Here is a 22,555-nt window from a genome sequence, read left to right as displayed (position 1 = left end):
AACTTTAACTTTAAGGAAAGTTAACCTAAAAGAAAAATAATCCAAGAAACACTGATTGGAACATTAATTGCGTTACATTATTGTTCTTTATAAATTGTAATCTCCGTACCGTTGGTCAGCAATTTGGATTTCTCAATGTTTAAGCAACACTCCTACTGTAGGGATACTGGTTACAGGTGAGCTGCATTCTTATGGTAAGCCTGTATTGTCAGGCTCTTTCAGTTTTCTGAAAAGCACTGTCTTACTGAGGAAAACTTAACTGTTGGTGTTTCTTCTTACTAAAAAGCTTAATGAGTAGGCTAGGAATTCCCAAATAAACTTTCCGAATAAAAGTGCACAGGTCCTTTCCTGCACTAATTCGGAGACTCTTTCCTAGCTCTTAATTTTTTTTCTCATCTTTCCCTTCCCTACCTTTCTCAGAATCCTTTTCATCTTCCTACTCTGACTTTTTCTTTCCTTTCCTGCACAATCTCTTTCCTTCTGTTTCTCCTTCTCTTCCCCCTTTGTTCCATTGTAGTAACCTGGGAACAAGCACCTGCTGCCAACCAAGAAGGGTAATAGAGGGCCTGCAGCTGAGATGCAGCAACACAGAGCGCTGTCCTGGGGAGAGATGGCCAATGAGAGGGCAGTTTGAGTGATGGGGCTTGGGATCTACTGGAGAGGAGGTATTTAGAAGGTGGTTAGAGAAGAAGGAGGCGAAAAGAAGCGTCACTGATGTAAAAAGGGGATTTGCTGAGCAAGCTGTATTAGAGGAAGGTGGACCTTGAAGGGCAGCATGCTAGGAGCCTGGCTGCAAGGGATATAGATCGTATGCCCAGTGAGGTTGACCATTGGGACACTGATGGAGGTACAATCTGGGAAGTGGGCGTGATCCTCCGGCTTGAGGAGCTGTCGTTTGTGGGTGAACCTGTTGGAAAGAGTTGTGGTCATCACAGTGCCAAAGCAAAGGAGTATCACAAGCCGGAGAGAGATGAAGCTGGACTTTGAAGCCAGGGTGAGGAGTTACTGATTCCCTCTTGGGGTGACACAAGGTGGTGTTGAAAAAACTTTCTATTTTGTTGGTAACTTAGTTTATTTTCCTAAGCAAGTATTCGATGTTACCTTATATAATATTATTATTTTATTATTTATATTGTTCCTGTCAAATTTCTGGATTTACCCCTTTATAAAGTTTAACATTTAAGGTTGTCGCCATAGCATAGCTGAGGTTGCTGTTTATAATCTGTGCTTGTTAGTGTACAAAAACTAGCATCCTTGAAAGCAATAAAGGAATGGGAAATCCTGAAAAAGAGAGGAAGGTGAGAAGGAAGTCATAAATGGTGAGCATTGTTGATGGATTTTTTTAATTCATTTCTGTGCCTGGCTCTGAATTCATCCAGTCTTGGCTGTTGGTATTGAAACCGTAATTCTTATATCTCCCAATTGTTCTGTTCCAGTAAGTCCTCATTTAATGGATTTAATGCATTTTTATATCTATTATAAATGTATTTAAATGTGACTTATTTTAGGTATGTTGAAATCTACTGTGCCTTTTGGGTCCTCTGCTCCTGTTGGATCTCCACCTCCTGGCACCCATCAGTATAGCCAGACCAACCTCCAGAATGGCCCCCATTCAACTGGACATCAGCCACACAGGTGATTTTCAAGAAATAGCATGGATCAGATCTAACTTTTTCTTTATATATTTTTTTCATAGCTGATCCATAGGTATTCAGCCATTTCTGACCCATCTAACTTGAGGACTGTTCAGTTTCCAGGTTTAGCTTTTAAGTGAAAGTAAATTTTGGGTCACAAGTTGCTTTGAAATGGTCAGCCAGTCTTCTGGGGATAGGAAAAAGGAGAAAGCGTCCAAGAAGGAGTAGGTAAATTTTAGGGCTGTCAATTTATCACAGTTAACTCATGATTAACCAGGGAGCATTTGATTTAAATCACTAGTCAGGAAGACTCTATTTAATCATGGATTTCTACATAGAAGTGCATTCTTGTTGGTTGTTATAACCTTAATACATATTCTTCACAACTCAGAGATAGGTGTAGGTTTCATTTTTAGAAGGTACACACTATGTATTTTAAAAGTGATTTATTTTGAAAACTTTTCAGATTAGTTTTACAGCTATATCAGAAAATGAATGATTGTTTGGTTATTTCATTTACCAAAGGTAATTGAAGCAGATATTTATGAAGTCACTGGGGGGGTGAACTATCTCCAATTCAACAGGTTAATCATTAATATTTGGAGGATTTTCTTTCCATGCTGTATTAGGAGGAGAACATCACCAGACAGACATTTAAATTATTTTATTTAAGTAAAACAACAATGTTATGTATTCTGGATTATTTTCTTCAACAGCAAACATATAATATTTTAACAAAACAAGCATATGAATTTTTGAATTTAGTTAAACATTCAAGTTATTTAAAATCAGGTTTGTTTTTGTTAAAATTGTTTTTAACTAAAATAGTTATGAAATATTTAAAACAACAAAAATTAAATGGACTGTCAGCCAGGTCAACATGAGAAACTTAAAATATTGGCTTCTGCAGCTAACTCTGTCGTCTTCACCTTCATTTTCCTGTTTGTTCATAATCTGGAAAAGAAAAACAAACTTTCCTGCTTTTTCAGGTCTCACACGATTTCTCAATTTGGAATGAATTAGCCCAAAGGAAGAAAATATATTCTTTTTACACGGGCAGAAGAAGCTACTGCTTTTAAAAGAGAGATTGTCACTTCAACAGTCTCTGAATCCAAGTGTTTAAGTGACTTCCACCAGTTCACTGGTGTGACTTTCTTTAAAACATCAGCAAACATATATTTCTTGAATGGTTCACCCTGAGCTCTGAAGTTTATTATAGTTGGCATTATGGAGGGATGATTGCTGGATGTCCATGTCAGAGCCATCTCCTCCTCTTCAGCAGTTAAGGTTTGACCCTGGTACCGAGTATTGAGAATATTTGCAAGAAAATGAGCTGGAGATCGTGCTTGTCCCATTCGTTTTTTAATGCTTGTAATTTAACTTTGTCATTGCATATTTCTCTTTTTAAGATCTATCTCAGTTCCTTCCAGATTCAGCAGCATCAGCAACAAAAAAGCTATTTCCCTGCATTTTGTTCAAGGCTACAGAAATATGCTTCAGGGTACTCAGCATGTGTTCGACACATCTCTTAAGCCCAATGTTGAGAACTTTGGCTGTGACAGTGCCGTCTATTTTTTCACGATTTTGTTCACAGATTGTCATCAGATTAGGCCAGTTCTTGGTACAGTGCTCAAAACAGTACACTACTGAGTTCCATTGTAAGTCTTGTGGGAGAGTTGGCTTGCTTCCTCCCACTTTTTTTCAGAGCAGCTGCTGCAAAGTGGTTGTTTCAGAAGTATTTTGCAATTTCCACATTAGCCTTTATTTCTGGAACGCTGAAGTCTTTGGCTAGGAGATGCATCAAATGAGCACAGCAACCATATGTTATTAGCTTGGGACTCTCTTCTAAATTTCTTCTCATCTTGGATGCATTTGCAGCATTGTCTGTTACCACGCTGTGTACTAGACATTTGAATTTTTTCCCCACAGTTTGTTATAGCTTTTACTGCTACTTCTTGTAAGTATTCTGCTGTGTGTACATTTGTTTCTGTAAGGAAGACATTCCATTCTTTTGTTGTCACCCAAGCACATACAACAGGATCATTGTGGACATTGCTCCAGCCATCATGGCTCAGGTTAACAATTTCACCCTCTAGACCTTTTGCACACTGCTCAATTTCTCTTTCATACACTTTATCCAGCAATTTGCCTGCAATGTCTGCTCTGTTGGGTGGACTGTATCCTGGTCTTAATGACTGAACCATGTTAATGAAGTGTGGGTTCTCAATCATACGGAAAGGAGCGTTTGCGGCAAAAACAAACAGGGCAATTTTTTTTATCAATTACCTCTTTTTGTAATCTGCTGTTTCTTATCACAAAGTTATCTACGGTTGTTTCTGGATGATGGAGATTTTTTTTTCTTTTTGCTATAGGTGATATACTGTGGCTATGTGACATACATGATGTGACTGAAACACTATCATTAGCAGATAACTCTGAAACTGTAGAAAATGATGGTGATCTTGAAGGTGGATAGTCTTCAGAATCCTGTATGTTGAGGATGGATTCTCCCAAACAAAATAAGTTATTTAATTATTATTACCATACTGCTTATTTAGTATTTCTCATTGCATTCACTGACATTCAGTACTATTTTAAAGGTGAAATTGTAAAAGGAAGATCTGCCTATTTCAGCTATTTATTTTTTTATCACAACTGCATCTAAAATGATAGTACAATAGAATAACAACTATATTTTTTGCTCAAACATGAGAATTCAAGAACAGTCCAGAAGAAGGAAGTATGGAATTAAAAAAGTTTACCAACCTGAAGATCCCGCATGTTCAGACATGTTCCTTTCATCATTGTCAATGCAGCTTTCTCCTGAGAAGGAACACTTCTCATGATGTTGTTAATTTGGGCAACCAGGCCTTGCATTTCTTTGTTGCACTGTTTGCATTTTGCACACATGCCTCTCTTACGCACAGGTGTAGAGGAACTTCATTAAAATATTCACAAACTGGGTCTCTTTTACGGCCTGCTGCCATTATAGGTTTTCCCTTCTAGTGAGAGAATGGTATGGTAGATCTCAAATCAATGAAGGCTGCACTCAGAAAGACCTCAAGATTTCTGGAATATGTTGCTCAAATAGTTTCATTTTTGTTCTTACTGCCTGTCCCTCCCTTCTCATATTTATCGCCAGACTACTACTCCTTGTCCAGATCTATTCTGTCCCCACCATCTTCTATTCATTGAACTTTTTGAAACGTTGCACTTTTAGAGAGAGGTAAGAGATTGACTTTGTGTGCACAAATTTGCAGAGGGACAATAGGGTTGAGGTCTGTTATTTCTCACCTCTATATATTGTTTAAAACATTTTTGCTGTTAACCAGCATGTTATCCAGGGGTGAAAGTAAAACTGAGCTCTTACCAGAATGGGCCCAGCTCTGGCCTCCGTGGAAGGGACGGGGCCTTGGGCGGAAGGGGCGGGGCTGGTGTGTCAGCGTCCCCCAGCCAGCCCATCTGCGCTGCCTGACCTGCATCGCCCGGGGCTCCAGTGGCGATTTAAAGGGCCCGGGGCTCCAGCAGTGCCTTTTAAATTGCAGCCCCGGGGCAGCTACGTCTTTTGCCCCACCCCACCCCGCGCCACCCTGTCGGCGGCCTGGGGGCGGTGAAGGGGCAATGACATTAAAGCGCTGCTGTTCGGACCGGTACTGGCGGCCACTTTATGCCGGTACGCTGTACCGACCCATGCCACTTTACTTTAACCCCTGATGTTATCTCTGGAGACGCAAATCCACAGTTTGAGAACTGCAAAACGAAACATCTCTGATGGTATCTTCTAGACTGAGCACTGAGTCCCATTGGGTAGATAAAAAGATGAACCTAAATAATCAGTACAGAAGCCTGTGGAACCCCATAAAATTGGGTCCCTAATCCATGAACTATTGGAACTCATTTACAAAACTTTTCTTAAACATTACATGAATATATTGTCTCATACTATAGAATTAGAATTTATAATCCCTGTTCCATGATGAGATCTTTGAGCTATAATGTATCTTAATTAAAACTATCTTTAGATTGCTTTTTTCCTCAAAAAGCGTTTTATCAAAAAAAATCCAATTTAAATTTAAAAAAATCTAATTTTTTTAAAAAATTTTTTAAAAAAAATCATTGATTTTTATCCACCCTGTGATTAACTCAAAAAAAATTAATCACAATTAATCGCACTGTTAAACAATAGAATACCAATTGAAATTTATTAAATATTTTTGGATGTTTTTCTACATTTTCAAATATATTGATTTCTACTAGAACACAGAATACAAAGTGTACAGTGCTCACTATTGATTACAAATATTTGCACTGTAAAAATGATAAAAAAGTATTTTTCAGTTCACCTCATACAAGTACTGTAGTGTAATGTATTTATCGTGATGGTGTAACTTACAAATGTAGGTTTTTTTGTTAGGTAACTGGACTCAAAAACAAAACAATGTAAAACTTTAGAGCCTACAGGTCCACTCATTCCTATTCTTGTTCAGCCAATCACTAAGAGAAACAAGCTTGTTTATCTTTACGGGAGATAATGCTGCCCGCTTCTTATTTACAATGTCACCTGAAAGTGAGAACAGGCATTTTTGTAGCCGGTGGTGCAAGGTATTCATGTGCCAGATATGCTAAACGTTCGTATACCCTTTCATGCTTCAGCCACCATTCCAGAGGACGTGCTTCCATGTTGCTGATGTGCGTTTAAAAAAAAAACACATTAATTAAATTTGTGACTGAACTCCTTGGGAGGAGAATTGTATCTCTCCTGTTTTACCTGCATTCTGCCCTATATTTCTGCCCTATAGCAGTCTCGGATGGTGACCCAGCACATGTTCATTTTAAGAAGACTTTCACAGCAGATTTGACAAAACGCAAAGAAGGTACCAATATGAGATTTCTAAGGATAGCCACAGCACTCGACCCAAGGTTTAAGAATCTGAAGTGAATTCCAAAATCTGAGAGGGATGATGTGTGGAGCATGCTTTCAGAAGTCTTAAAAGAGCAACACTCTGATGCAGAAACTACAGAACCCAAACCACCAAAAAAGAAAATCAACCTTCTGCTGGTGGCATCTGACTCAGACGATGAAAATGAACGTACGTTGGTCCACTCTGCCTGGGATTGTTATTGAGCAGGATCCATCATCAGCATGGACGCATGTTCTCTGGAGTGGTGGTTAAAGCATGAAGGGACACACGAATCTTTAGCACATAAATATCTTGTGACACCAGCTACTACAGTGCCATGCGAACCTCTGTTCTCACTTTCAGGTGATATTGTAAACAAGAAGCGGGCAGCATTATCTAAGTAGGACTGAGTGGACTTGTAGGCTCTAAAGTTTCACATTGTTTTATTTTTGAATGCAGTTATTTTTTGTACATAATTCTACATTTGTAAGTTCAACTTTCATGATAAAGACATTGCATTACAGTACTTGTATTAGGCGAATTGAAAAATACTATTGCTTTTGTTTTTTACAGTGCAAGTATTTGTAATCAAAAATAAATATAATTAAATACCAAGGCATGCTGATTTAACACACAGTATTATGGAAAATATCTAACACAAAGAATGCTTGATAAACAGTAAAGTGAAATTTTTAAAATTGTACACTTTATATTCTGTGTTGTAATTGAAATCAACATCTTTGAAAATGTAGAAAACATCCAAAAATATTTAAATAAATGGTATTCTATTATTGCTTAACTGCGATTAATTTTTTTAATTGCTTGACAGCCCTAGTAAATTTACAAATAAATTGGGAACTATTCTTCTATTCCCAACTTCTGTTTGGACTTATTTTTAAGGTGGAAGCATAGATTGCATAAACAACCCAAGATTGTAGTTTAAAAATATTTGTATTATTACAAAATTTACAATTAAAAGCTTTATTGTAATAGCGATATGTATTCACTGTGCACCTTAATATGCTACTGGTGCTGGGCTGCTGGTATATTTAGGTGATTGAAGGCAAATGGCTTTTGTCCTTTTTCTTGCAATACATCCATGCTAGACACCAACAGACTTCTCATGCTCATTCTTGTATATTGGTGCATTCTGCTTTTCGGAGGAACAAGTCAGACCAGCTGTTTCAAATGAATGTTGTGCTCTGGAATGGCTGTTGGGGTTAGAAGTGTAAATCTGATTCACTGGGGAAAAACACTGATCTTTGGATTCGTGGATCAAGTAACTATCTAATGCAGACTGAGGAATAATTTGGACCATGTGTTTCATACAACCTTTATGTAGGATATATTCCCTGAATAGAGAATCACCTTTGACCTTCTTTTCTATGTTTGATTAGAAATATAAAAATAGAAAGTGAACCAGCACTGAGAAAAGCTTTAGTATTGATTACACTTTTTTGTCTCCTCTACTTGGAGGAGACAAAGGCAACAAACAGGTGTTAGAAATACCATCTGTAATAGAAGTTACATTAATTTTCTGTATCTTTCTGTATCAAGTTTTCTTCTTATGACTAGAACCTCTTGATTTGTCATATAATGATGATTGCATTACATCAGTTGCCAGCTAATAGAGAGTAGAAGCTTGTGCATGTCTGTGCATTAATATTCAGTTTGCCTGCTTAGCAGTTTCTTTAAGCCAGCTTCCAACATCACAGACAAAACTCAACAGCATGCCCTAAAGATATGAGGCTTTGTCAAATTCTTGGAGGCTGGTGGCTGCCTTCTCTTGATATAAGTTCTGTGATTTACTTTGGAGAAGAAGGTTGATGTTTGGTGAGCTTTGGTAGATGTTTGGGGAAAGTAGAGCGAGGACAAAGGGTTACAGGAGCGGGTAGAACAAGAAGAGTGTGAAATGAAATAGGGAAAGGATAAAATGAAGATGGCAGGAGGGATAAGAAGGAGAATGTGGAGGAAGATAATGAAGAGGGAGAAAGTTGACCACAGAGTGGTTCAGTAGCAATATTCGTAGTTTGTATAGTTTATAAATAAAAATATGTATGTAGCTGCCTTAGAAAAAAAGAAAATAGCTTAAATAAAATGGCTTCCAAGGAGTAACAAAAAGAATTGTATGGTAAGTTTCTAAATCCTTAGCTGTAACTATTTTTGGTTGCATGTTTATTAATGTGGTGCTGTCTAGCAGCAATGTCTTAGACATCAGTGAGTCAAACTACTGTCTTCACATTTCTATTTTAGTTGTCGTCCAGATATATTTGTGAATAGTTTATTTTAAATAAAAATGTATTTGTGTGTGTTTTAATTAGATGTCAAAATTAGGAAGTTTTAGTTATTGCTAGTATTGTGGTAGAATCTAGAGGTGCCAGCTCATATTGGAGCCCCATTGTGTTATGCCCAAACACTTTTAGTGAGAGTCAGTTCCTGCTCTGGGTAGCTTGCAGCGTAAATAGACAAGATAGATGAAGGATGGGAGGGGAATCAGGGACATGGAGTAGCAAGGTGACTGACCTAATGTCAGGTCAGTGGTGATGCCAGGACTAGAATTACATCTCCTGACTCCCAGTCCTTTACTTCATCCGCTGTATATTGTGTACTATATCCTGATCCTATCCCTGTGTACTGCACATATTCTTACATTAGAAAGAACTGGTATTGTAGTTCAGGACAAAATAGAACAAGATAGCAAGAAAACAAAGTTATATTTTTCTTAAAGGAAAGGGCAGTTCCTTCATGTTCAGAGGTGAATTATGGTCAGAACAGTGTAGAGACCAGAACACCACCCACTGCTTCCCACACACAGGCTGTTCCTCTTTTCTCCGCATACAGAGATTCTTCAACTCTCTCTCCATTATTCCTCTCCCCCGCACCCCGATACATACACACACTCTCCCCTTGTTAATACAGTAGGAATCTTCCTCATCCACCCAAAACTAAGGCTGTCCCCTTGTACCCCACAGGTGGAAAAGGGGACAGATTATTTGACATTTGGGTTCAGAATTTCAAAAGAACTTTTTAAACTGCACCAGTAAAATCTTACATACAGGTTTAGTTGCTTCTAATAAGTAATTATGTGTGCAAATGAATATTTGTTCTCTGTATAGGCATACCGTTTCCTCTGTGTGCGCACTTCATTTCTATTGTCATAAAAATATACTTTGTGTGGGGACAATCTGAGGAGACTCCTTTGTAATTTTGGCCCTTATAGTCAGAGGTATCAGTGTCATTTGTGAGGAGATACTAGACTTTCTGGGTTGTGATTGGCTGAGATGATTTTTTTTCATATATATATATATATAACATAGATTAATTTCTCTTCTCAGGTTTCAAGGCCCTTCACCTCGCAACAATGCAGCACCTTCCTATCCCCCATACTGCCCTCAATCACAGCCATCCTATCCAAATACTGCATCCTCTTCATCCACAACACAACTGGCTAATCAGCTCAGCACCCTGCAAATAAATAACTATGGTAATGGTTGCGTTATCATTTATCCATTTTCATCAGCTAAAGCTATTAGTAAAATATGATGAAAGAGCCAACAATTTATCTATTTTGATGTTTTCATAATGTTAAATAAGTCAAAAGTAAACTGTAGATTGCTCTTTGAGACCACTGTGTTGAGCAGTGTTACTTACTCAGGTTCCTAAATGTCAGTCTCATCCTGCTCCTTCAAGTGTGTCTACCTTTAAATGTTCTTGTAAGAACCATATAGGGCAGTAGTTTTCAACCTGTGGTCCACAGACTGAGATTCCCAAAGGGGGCTGCACCTCCATTTGAAAAATTTTAGGTGTCTGCAAATGAAAAAAATTTGAAAACCAATGATATAGCCTGAAGATTTCAAAAGTGCTGAGTGCTAGTTTAACTGTGCTATCATTAAAGGTAATAGTAAAATTCCCATTGACTTCTGTTGAAAGAGAGTTAGGGCAACACTATGAACTTTTAAAAATTCCACTTTACTGTTTATCAAGCATTCTTTGTGTTAGATATTTTCCATAATACTGCGTGTTAAATCAGCATGCCTTGGTATTTAATTGCTATTCCCACTAATGGATATTGAGACTAATTTTAGAAACTTGTCTTTTTTTTTAAAGTTTGGTTTGTCTTTGAAAGTGACTTAAAAAAAAAAAAAGGTAACTCAACAGATATGCTTTCTGGGTGTACTGAAAGTCATATCTGCTCACTTTAGAGTGCATTATGTCTTTACTCCGATTAACGCTGTAGAATGAACACAGCTATGAGAGGAGTGAACTGGACTCTATTCTTGCTTGCATAACATCATCAGAATTGTTAACAAAGTTCTACTTAAGGGCTTTATTGTGCCCTCATTTACAACCGTGCACCTACGCTGAAGACAATGGTGTTGCACAGATGTAACAGATGGCATAATTTGAAGACCGTTACATTGCACAGTTGTAATGAAATCAGAATTTGGCCTGTAGAATCTTTTACCAGTAATGGTGTTTGAGAGTGAAAGAGCCCAGCTTGACTTTCAGAGCCCAGGGTGAATTTGCTGTGGTGCCAATTAGAAAAAACTAATTTTTATTTGTAAATCAAGAAAACTGTCAAGTGAAGTTACTGGGACACAATAATCATGGGACTCCTTTTGTCATTTTTTACAGTTACTTTTCAGAGTTGACCCGCACTTTAGTTTGATGTATAAGTAATTAATAATGGGGTTGCATAATTCACTAGCATAGCAGTAAACAGACTTAGCTTCCAGTGATGAAGTTCAGCTATATCCTGCTTTTAAAAGACCTGTTTCTGAAAGCAGATAACATAGGCATGAATTTTATGATGTTAGAAAGGTAATCTGGAGCTAAACACTTTGTGCTTTTTACAGTAGTAGCACCATTTTATAGGGAACCTTTTTGAGTCATTGTGCCAACCTCTGTGCTGACTGCCAAGTTCCCATATGCATTCATTTTACTTGTGCTGGAAGAGAGCGAGTGCTGTCTTTCTAGACATATCTTTAAAGGTTTGATACTTTGATTTCTACAATAGCAACCAAAACTTGAATGCAAATTAGAACGAAATCTATGAAAGCAAATTAATTGCTCAGGTCCACCTTTTCACATCCGCACGCCTATTCTCTTTTCACAAAACATCTGGGTGAAGCATTTGGGTCTGCAAATTTTGGGTTTGTGCAAGAAGACAACTAGAAGACAAGAAGATGTGTAGTTTTCTAATATGGCATGCAAATGAAAGACTTTCATTTGCAAGCAAGCTGTGTGAGTGCCCAGAATATGTGTGTCACCCCTTCTGGGTTGGGGACTGAACTCTGAAGGTTTGGGAAATATCTGTTGTAAAATCATTTTCTGGATGAAGTAGGGATCCAAGAAGTTACAAAATAAGGTTTCTAACTATGCTATGATATGGTCATGAGCCAAACTCTGTGGCCTTTCATCAGGCAAAACTTGGGTCATTGGGCATTTTGCTCTATTTAGGAGTGGAGAATCTGGCTCTCTGACCATAAGAAAGTGCATGTATTTTCTTACCTACTCAAGCTGATGAAGTTCCCTTGGAATGAGGATTATATTGGGATCATATAAGAAATACTGTGCTAATACAATTAGGGATCACATAATTCTGAGAGTTATATTATGTTACTAAACCTGTTTTCAGCTTTGCTGGAGCTACTGCTGGGTTCTTGTTGAAATATCAACTCTCACATTAGTTTTTGTGCTTTTTGTTGACTCTGTTGCGATAGTACTTTGTTCTATTTCCAGAAAAGATTTGTTGGTTTTTGTGTTTATTTTATTTTTTAATAGTAGAGTTTAAATTTAGTCTGTATGCAAACCTCCCATTGACTTCAGTTGGTTGGTTCTATAGACCTAGTGAAAGTTATAGAGTGCAAGCTTAGGGCTGGATCTCATTCATATCAGTTTGGAATTTACCTTTGACTTGAATAAAAGCAGGACTGGGCTCCCATCTCTGTTTGTGTGTCTTATTTTGGGGTTTTTTTGACTGTCACCTGTGTTGTTTAGAAGGATTAATGAGGACAACTACAAAGTGGTATGGTACCAGATAAAACCTTCCAAATTCAGGAGTAGATCCCTAGCTAGCATAAGTTCAGTATCACTCCATTGTCTTTACTAGTTGCTGACTCCAATGAAATGAAACCAATTTATTCTAGCTAGGATCTTGCCCTCAGTTTGTGCAATTAATTGCAAAGATGGGGATGGGGGGAGCTTTTAAAATATTCCTTAGCCTAACGGATTAAATGCACTGAGAGTGCAAATGCACAGTGACATTATGCCTGCTTTACACAGGGCTAGATTTGGTCCAGCATTTTTATTATACTTCTGTGAGATGTTTCAGACTAAGCAAAAATAATTGATTTGTGTTACTGTTAATAGTTTGCCTTCAGAAAATATTTTTTTGCCATTCCCCTGTCATTTAAGTGTAGACCTTAAATAGTCTTTAGTCTACTGAAGGTATATGTTTTACACTGCTCTGTTTCTCCTACTTACACTGATATTTTGGTTGACTCCAAAGCGAAGCAAGAAAAGAAAATGTAAGATTTAGGGACCAGATCCTCAGCTAATCTAAATTGGCATAGCTCCACTGAAGTCAGCAGATACTAGGCTATGTCAGTTCATACCATCTGAGGATATGGTGGGCTTATATTTTGTAGGTGAGGGTTTTGTTTACTAATTAAAATGTCTAACTAAATATCTTTTAGTGTTTGTAGAATAACTTCTTGCTCAAAAAGCTTAAGAGTTTTAGTTGACGTACTTTTAGCTCTCCTGAAAATTCTTTCTTACAAGGTCTGTCAGGTGAAATTTGACTCAAAACGTAGGTTTTGTAAAAACAAACATTTACAATATGTAAGCCCCAAAGCAATATTTCTATAAGCATGATAATTTCATTTGGAAATACGTTGTTTTTCTTATGAGCAGATAAGTATTCCTGTGCGGTATGTGTAAAACATACATTGCAGCATTTAGTACCTGAGAACCTGAAACTGAAGAGGATTGTAAACAACATGAAATGAGTGGCATGTTTTTTCTCCAATGGACCAATCCTAGTAAATTGGAGAAAGTAAACACATCATAAAAAGAAAATTGGATATTTCAGTATTCTTTGCTTTTAATAACCTAAGCCTAAAGTTTTAAAAGTAACTAGTCCCCAGATCAAGACACCTTAAGGGCATGACTTTTCAGAGGGTTTGTACTTAACATTTTGTGAAAATCAGACCTCAGAGTGACAAGTTGGGCACCCAAAATTACTAAGCACTTTAGAAAACTTAAGCTGTGACATGTTATTAATAAGGATTATTAGAGGCACTGTCAGTTTAAATTACAGTATTCTTACATAGGCTGAAAATATATTAGCAACTAATAACATTAAATGATTGTTAGTATGTTATCATTTTCGGATAATTTGATATATAACAGGAATGTTCTTGCACAGGTCCTGGTGCTTCTCAGAGTTCTCTCATGCCTTCTGGGATTCCAATATCTTTTCAAGGTCCATGTCCACCACCACCACCAACACAGCAGCAAATGGCCTTGCCACCTGGATCTCAGATTCCTCCGGCACCAGCAAATAACCTGAATGGCGTTTGTACTCCACCCTCACTGCCTCCAGTGGCCATGCAGGATGGGATCCCAGGATCTGTACCCCCAAATGCCAACTTGCAGCAACTTCCAGGACAACCTCCAGTGCCTGGGTATCATCCACAGCATGGTAAATATGGATGTTTGGTTTCTTATTTAAAAACATGCATTAAATATTGTGTGATAGAACTGCTGTCATCTCATGAGTAAAGCTGAAACTAAAGGGGCAGTTTCACTTTTGACACGTAGGACTTAATCAGTCCTTGGAGGCACTGCTGACTACACCACAGCAGCCACGTGCAGGAGGAACTTTGGTACCTGGGCATGTCATGCCTAATTTTAGGCTTATCCTTCAAACAAGGAATCATGGGTATAAAAGTGCAGGAGCTTTTTACTTGCACTTGTAAAACTGTATCTACAAAAATAGAAGTCAGGCTAAGGCCTTTGTAAAATGTGGCGATATCATATTATAAAACTACTCTTTCTCCCTTTTTTGGGGAGGGGAGAAACTGAGCTGAAAAGTGTTTTTCTTGTTTTGTTTTTGTTTTAAATTATTCATAAATACTACTTCAGGGAGATTTTCTCTTTCCCCCTCTCCATCCCCTCCCACAAAGAAAGCATATTTTGCAGGAAGTGGGAAATACACTGTGTTTTATTTCATTAACATTTGTATGGCAAGATGTAAGAGCTTCATGACAGAGTTTAAATGCTTTAAATTTGATGAACGGGCTTTTGTAATTCTGCAGCCAACTATGGCCCTCAGATGGCAGGCTCTCAGCTCTCTTATCCTGGTGCCTTTCCTGCGGGTCCAGGACAGCTTGCTGGTCCACAGCAGAGGAAGCTTGATCCTGACTCCATCCCCAGCCCCGTAAGTAATATTGTATTTAGTTAAAAGTGAATGCTTTCATATTAGAATGTTACAAAGAAATATCAAAGCTAACTTCATGTTTTTATGTTGTTGGGTTTTTTAGACTTCTAAAATGTGCTGTGCCACATGGCTCGTAGAATATGTTCATAATATAACATTTCTTTAATTATGTGGTATTCTGTACTTAGAGGGGTTATGTTGTCACTTTTAGATGAAGTGGCAGCAGCATGTAGCTTCAGTGCCATTTCTGGAAAATGTCCATGAATCTTGTTAGAAAATTAGTGTAGACTTTCTACCCTGCTAATTCATTGCTTTTTTTAATGTGAATTCTGCTGTGTAATATCACAGTATGGTTCCCTTCAGCAACACCTGATCTGTTCCCAGGGATCCATACACACAATTACTACTCGCAAACGCTTAAAATAAACCACCATCTCCTGTTACTACAGGAAGATCTAAAACTTTAACTGTAACTGAAATATTATAATTTGAACTAAATGCCCAGAGGGTTGAAAAAATCACCCAAAGCATCGCTGGGGATCTGTAAATGATGGACAGTGAAGCAGTAGGATGTACAGGCCTAGTCTACTGTTGAATTAAAATGGCTTTTGGGAAAACTTTTCTACTGTTTGCCTGATTTTTTTCCCCCCCTCGATTTCTTTTACGCTGCTGAAGGCGGTGGAGTTACTCTTCGTTTACATGGGTTGGAGTGAGATCAGAATCAGGCCTTACATGTTATGGCAAACGTACAAAATGTTTTGAACTGTATTTAATCTCTTGGCTGGTCATCTCCGTGTTGCAATAAATTATTTACTCAGCCACTAATTGCTAATAAGATTTCACACTCCTCTAGAAATGCTTTATGTTCAAAGACCTCTTTAACTATCCACTGTTACTGACAGCAGCCCTGTGGAGTCTAACCTTGCACAGCTAATTGGACTATTAGTTTCCCAATTTTAGGTATTACGTACTTACAGTTTTTACTGTCCTTCCATAAAAAAGGAGCATCTATTCTTTGCTACGTCTTAATAATACAGCCAGGCAAATGAACTACTTCAGGCGCTCCCCTCTGCCTTATCACTAACATAACTCATAAGCCAGCAACTGAACGCATTTCTCATCTTTTATATTCTACTGCCAGAGTTGTCCTAGTCTCTCTTTGCTTGGGCAAGCCAACAAACTGAGGACAATATTGGACCAGAGGAGGGGGAATTGCACGGTGGGAAAACAAGTTCCAAAGCTGAGGAGCCTTTGCCAAGAATGTGCTGTTAGGTGATAGAGTGTATCCCTGTGTTTAATTGGGGCTCCAGCTCACTGAAATATTTGTAATATTTTGTCTTGGACTTAAATGCATATATCTGTTAGCTCAAAAATGTTAAAGGGTGTGATTTCAAAAACACCTAAGTCACTAAACACCTAAGTTACTTTTACCCAGATTCTCAAGGATTTAGATGCTTAGCTCTAGTTAGGAAGTTAGGAGCCTAAATACCTTTGAAGATCTGGGCTTTAGGTACATGTGAAAACCCGACCCAAAGCTACAAGTGGATAGACAGCTGCACCATAGGCGCCGACTCCGTGGGTGCTTCGGGGCTGCAGCACCCACTGGGAAAAATTAGCGGGTGCTCTGCACCCACCGGCAGCCAAGTTCCCCCAGCCCTTACCCCCTCCTCGCCTGCTCCTCCCCCGAGTGCACAACGTCCCCACTCCTCCCCATCCCTGCACTTTCCGCCTGCCGTCTAACAGCTGTTTGGCAGCGCTTAGGACTTTCCAGGGGGGAGAGGGAGGAGTGGGGACACAGCACGCTCAGGGGAGGAGGTCGTAAAGAGGGGAGTAGGGGTGGGAACTTGGGGGAAGGGGGTGCAATTGGGGCTGGGCGAGGGTGGTGCGGGCAGGGGGGACGAGCACCAATGGGGCAGAGGGAAAGTCCGTGCCTATGAGCTGCACTATTGACTATGCATTTGTGGAATTTCGTGTGTTTTCCACCATGTGTAAGGAAGAATTTACATTAAAGAAATATATTGTTAATACTCCATGAAGCAGTGTATAGCTGCTGGGGCAGGAGGCTAAGACCACTTCCTTGATCAGTTTAGACTCCATTTGGGTTGTCTTTAGGCATGGATGAAGATGGTATATAACAGTTGACACTGGAGAGAAGGAACCTTGAGGGAAAAGGCTCTCAGTTGCTCACTTCAGATGTAACTAAGTGTGACAAACTATTATTTAAAAAATATAAGTGTTTTTATGACTTGCAAGTGTAGGCATTGCCTTTAATAGGTAAGTCATAGAATCATAGAATATCAGGGCTGGAAGGGACCTCAGGAGGTCATCTAGTCCAACCCCCTGCTCAAAGCAGGACCAATCCCCAACTAAGTCATCTCACCATTTCCCATAAAGCAGTATAACGTGTTGAATTCTATCTAAAAAATATCCCTGGAATAATCTGATGTCTTGTTTCAGTTACCTTAGGAGAATAAACAAACTTGACAGTGACAGCAGTGTTAAAAAAAGGTTGTTAAATGGTTTGTTTTAGCAGCACAGTAAGGATCAGAACAACATGTTTAAAAGAAAAGAGATCTGGGTCAGTGACTGTAAAGGGCAAAGAGCTAATTGACAATCAGGAATAAATATCTCCGTGTGTGTTAGTTATGTTTATATGATAAAATTACAATAGTGTTGCCAGCTAAATGCTTTTTTATGTATAGCCAATGTTGATTAGATTTTTCTACAAATGTTAAAGATTCATCTGAGCTCTAACAACATCTATGAAATGCAGCATCTGTACTTTGTCAACAGCTAGTTCCAAGAATGATGATATATTTCTGTCAGTTAACTCTTCAGATTACCGTTTACATGCGTTTTCTACAGAGCTTAGTCTGAAAAAGGTTCACTTCCTTCAGCCAATGGACTTTTTTTGGAGTAAATAATTGGTTTTCCCTTTGTGCAAGCAGCTAGCAATTGGTACACAATATGAAGAGTAGAGAGGAAGTCAAGCAAGCTAAAATGCAATACAGAAATGTTGTAGCCATTTAAAGGGACAGAGTCAGTTACGTTGGGAAAAGTTCAAAATGGTACTTGCCCCCAAGATTTTTCCCAGTGTATTGGGAATATCTTTTGAACAACAGTCAGTGGGCTCTATCCTGATGTATTGGGCTCTATCTCTGCTGTCTGACAGAGACTTCATGAGTTCTCCCAACCGCAGTTAAATTTCAGGTGCAAGCTAAACTGCTATAAAACAGGCTTAAACAAATGTAAGACTGTCCACAAACAGCTCACCAGTTTAGCTAAATCTGTTCAACAGAACACCTTTAGTTAAATCATTTCCACTTCTGTATTTTAGGTGGGGCTGAAGAAGCAACTTGTCATGCTAATTTTGGCCTCAGGTGGCTATTCATTTCTGTGTCCACCCCAGGGGCAGATTAAAATTTCACCCAGCGTGACAATTTGCCTCCTGGAGGCAGCTGCTGGCTTTAGAAGACCTGCCAGCTTGGCTCTTCTGACGTTTGTTACTCAGGGAGAAGTCTCTCCTTTCATTGGAGAACTTTGCTGAGATTGCTTCCCCATTAGTCCATTCCTGTGAGTTTTCTTGCAGAAGAGGGAATTGAGCATTGACTGTCTGACCTTCTTGGTTTGCCCATTATCCAGGTGTACTATGACAAAGTTCAACCCTAGGCAAATAGGAACTAAGAAGGGGTATGAAACAGTTATGGGCATAGATATATGTATATTGTTTTGATCCTCTTTGGACAATACATGCTACAATATACTCCTTTTCTACTATGCACATCTATAGAGATAATGAATGCGAATAGGGTTGCCTGGGGTGGGCGTTTACCTGTAAACTCTCTATGAAATTGAGGAAATCCATAGTCTCCCCTATTTCATGTTTCTCTCTTTATTTCTGATTCATCAGATTCAAGTAATTGAAAATGATAAGGCTTCCAGAGGAGGTCAAATCTATGCTACAAACATCAGAGGCCAAGTTCCTCCTCTTGTCACCACAGATTGTGTGATCCAAGATCAAGGTAACTATTTATGTGATCACTTTGGGTTTTTTCCTAGTTGAAATGAAGTTAAAAAACAATTATTGACTGAAATTTTCAAATTTGGTTACTTCAAATTATGCTCCCAAATCCATGTGGGAAGGGATAGCTCAGTGGTTTGAGCATTGGCCTGCTAAACCCAGGGTTGTGAGTTCAATCCTTGAGGGGGCCATTTAGGGATCTGGGGCAAAAATTGGGGATTGGTCCTGCTTTGAGCAGGGGGTTGGACTAGATGACCTCCTGAGGTCCCTTCCAACCCTGATATTCTATGATAATTAGGCACCTAGTCAGAGGTGGTGGCATGACTTTCAAAAATGCCAAGAGCTCCTGAACCTCTCATTAATTTCAATGGGATATGTGATTGCTCAGCACTTTTGAAAAGTTATTTACTAATTAGATGCTTGTGCCATAAATAAAAGGCAAAACCCATTCATGTATCCTTAATTCTCCTTCATTTCCATTGTTTGTTGTGTCTGTAAAACATTGCTAATTGTTCTTTTTCACCTTATTCGTTAAGGTAGCATGGAAGAGAAATGACCATACAAAATGTTAATAGTTCAGAGCAATGCAGTCACCATTACTGTATTTCCATAGCAGTATTGTGTAGAACAAAACAGTGTGTGAGAGAGAGAGAGAAAAATGCAAACTTGTAGCACGGAAATATTCTGTGTACCAGAATTGACTGAGATCTTTAGACCTCAACCTTGTATACACCATAAGCACATGCCTAGTTTAAAATTCTGAATGCTCCCATTGGCTTTGTTAATATTTGGCTTCACTGAGATTATACATATGCCTAAGCATTTCCAGGATCAGGGCCTTGCTGTGCTGTTTGAGGGCTGTCTGCTCTAGAAGAGGCTGTGCGACTGGCAGCTCCTCCAGTAGAGGCAGTGAGAATAGGGGAGTGTTCCGCTCCTCTCAGGATCCGGCCCTTAGTACTGCCAGCTCCTTCATAGCAAAACAACATAGCATCTAGCGTGGCTTCCAAGTAGAGCCTTTAATCTGACAGGAGTCACCTGAGCACAGCCCTTTTTCCTAATAACATAATCAAAAAAGCCTGAGAAGAATAGCAACCTTGTGCCCTACGATCCACACGTAAACTCGTGTCACAGTTCAGAATTACTTCACTTCGTAGCAAGAGTTGCACGCCCTAAAACAGTCGTTCTCAAACTTCTGTACTGGTGACCCCTTTCACGTAGGAACCTCTGAGTGCGACCCCCCTTTTAAATTAAAACCACTTTTTTATGTATTTAATATCATTATAAATGTGGGAGGCAAAGTGGGACTTGGGGTGGAAACTGGCAGCTCGTGACCCCCCATGTAATACCCTCACGATCCCCTGAGGGGTCCCAACCCCCAGTTTGAGAACCCCTGCCCTAAAAGCACTGCATATGAGGGGTAACCTGGCTGGCTTTCCATGTGCTGAAGGACATTGTCAAGGAATATATGCTGTATCCTTTCCCAGAACTGTTGGGATTTATAATAAGCGTATTTCAGTTACAAGAATAAGCCTCAACTATGAAATATGAATGACATTTTAGTCAATCTTCTTCTCATTTGAAATAAAATATTTGAGTAGTTTAATTATATAAAATAGTGGAAATAGCTATGAAGATTTTTTCTAATTAATGAAGGAATCCTCTTCACCTTCCCCTGTGCGCATGCTGCCGTTTTAAAAATTTTTGGCCTTTAAGATGGGCAGGAAAAGTAATGATTGAAGGAATCATGCAGACGCACTGCTGAGTCCATGCTGGAATATAAGGTTAAAAATTGACACTTGCTAAGTTTAACTTGTAGTATACTGGTCATTTCTATTTCTGAGATTCAAACTATATGGTCAGAGTACAAGCTCAGTCACTGGGTTCAGTTTTTCCTCTTGTTTATGTAGCTCCATCCATTTCCTTCTTGGCAATCTGCCGGTCCCCCAGCTAGAGTGCTTGCCGATCTCAACTTCCACACGCATTTCGTGATGGCAGAATTTGTGCATGTCATAATTCAATACAAGACTCTCCCTCATGTAAATTAAATTTGTGATGCCATTAGCTCCGCCTTCATTTAACTGTGTTTGGATAAAGTCTAGTTGGGAAAAATGTATAACTACATATTCTTCTGGCTTTTGGAGGGCAGGGAGGGAAGGGAAGGGAGAGAATGTCTTTTAAGCAAAGAAGTCTCTTTCAAATAACTGAGTAGTACAGTTTCAGGCTGAACTTTTAAAAGGAGTCTGAGAGTGAGATGCCCAGCTCCCATTGACTTTCACTGGCAGTTGGGAGCCCAGCTCCATGCGGTTCCTTTTGAGATCCCAGCCATGATTTCCACGCTAAAGGGTTTTCTACTGGAGCATCAATAGCATATTCATGCCAGGAATAATTATTAATGTTACAGCAACATATGTGTGGAAGACACTGACAAGTACTGAAAGAAAACAAGGTTCCTGCCCCAATGAACTTTAAATAGCTTTAGTACGCTGAAACATTGAGGAAAGCCTATCAAGAAGAGGTGTAGTGGGATGATAGCCCATGAGAGGAAAGGGTGCAGAAGCTCACATGGGAAGAGGAGGAAACTTTTGCTAGTGTATTTATTTTATGTTCAGTGTTTATATTTGAATTGTCACTTTGCATTACTGTTTTGGCTTTGCTGTCCTTTTTTTTTCTCTTACAATCCCAATGTGGATAAGAATCCATGACTTTTTTAAATAAAAAAAATTGGATATTTAAAAATTTTTAATTAAATACAAGTTTATTTTTTTAAATTAGTCTATTTAAAATTAAATTTGAAATTGAAACCTATGTTAAGATCAAAACTTCTTATCTGTTAAAATCATTTAAATTTAAGTTAAAAATAATTCAAGAAACATGTTTGCCAAGTTTTAAAGGAAGTCAAACCCTTGCTGGAAGTCACTGGCTGAGCACCTGGAACTAGAGTTTGTTGAAGTGCTAACCCAGCAGTAGCCTCTTTTTCCAGGTGCAGGGAGAATATTTTCTTTATTTCAATGTATTCCACTAGTTCAGTTCCATGATCAATTTATTCAGAGTTAAGAAATTAGTTGGAAGTTGGAAAAAAGCAGGAAAACTTGTTTTCTGCTTCTGACGTATGAATAAAAGGTTAGTGTCAGAGGGGGATACCTACTAGTTCTAAAATCTTGAAGGACATGGTAACTAGGAACAGTTCCATTCACTAACTACAGTGAACACTTCATTTGTTTAATAAATTATTTTTAAATGCAAAACATGTTTTGATAAAAAAAAATTTCATACATATGCAGCACATTGAAGGTAGCTTTATTGAATAAAAAATGCTATTTTGACACTAATAGCAAGTAAAATATTAATCAACATCTAGTAAAATGTTAAGCTGTGTAATTTCTTAAATAAATGTGTATAGATACAGTTTATCCTCCTGGCTAGCAAAAAGAAGCACCAAAATTATGTAAAGATCATATTTAGCTGAAAATAAAATGTTCTAATTGTTACCAAGCAATGAAAATCAACTTTTCTTTGAGAAAATAACTGAAAAGTGCAAATGCAGAACACAATTAAA

At 38.5% G+C, this 22,555-nt stretch overlaps 1 protein-coding gene across 1 annotated transcript in view; it reads left to right on the top strand.

Annotated features, from left to right (window-relative positions):
• The window catches only part of SEC24D (SEC24 homolog D, COPII component), an 82,970-nt gene that overhangs the window by 1,635 nt on the left and 58,780 nt on the right, over positions 1-22,555 (top strand). Inside the window, exons 2-6 of the mRNA XM_077815170.1 lie at positions 1,509-1,635; positions 9,871-10,019; positions 13,965-14,240; positions 14,857-14,978; positions 18,889-19,000. Of these exons, the coding sequence (XP_077671296.1) occupies positions 1,509-1,635; positions 9,871-10,019; positions 13,965-14,240; positions 14,857-14,978; positions 18,889-19,000 (786 nt within the window). The remainder of the gene's footprint in view (positions 1-1,508; positions 1,636-9,870; positions 10,020-13,964; positions 14,241-14,856; positions 14,979-18,888; positions 19,001-22,555) is intronic.

This window comes from Eretmochelys imbricata, chromosome 4 (genome assembly GCF_965152235.1).
Source record: "Eretmochelys imbricata isolate rEreImb1 chromosome 4, rEreImb1.hap1, whole genome shotgun sequence".
NCBI lineage: Eukaryota > Metazoa > Chordata > Testudines > Cheloniidae > Eretmochelys > Eretmochelys imbricata.
The sequence above is the reverse complement of the archived record's forward strand: the minus strand, read 5'-3'. Positions and strand labels throughout refer to the sequence as shown.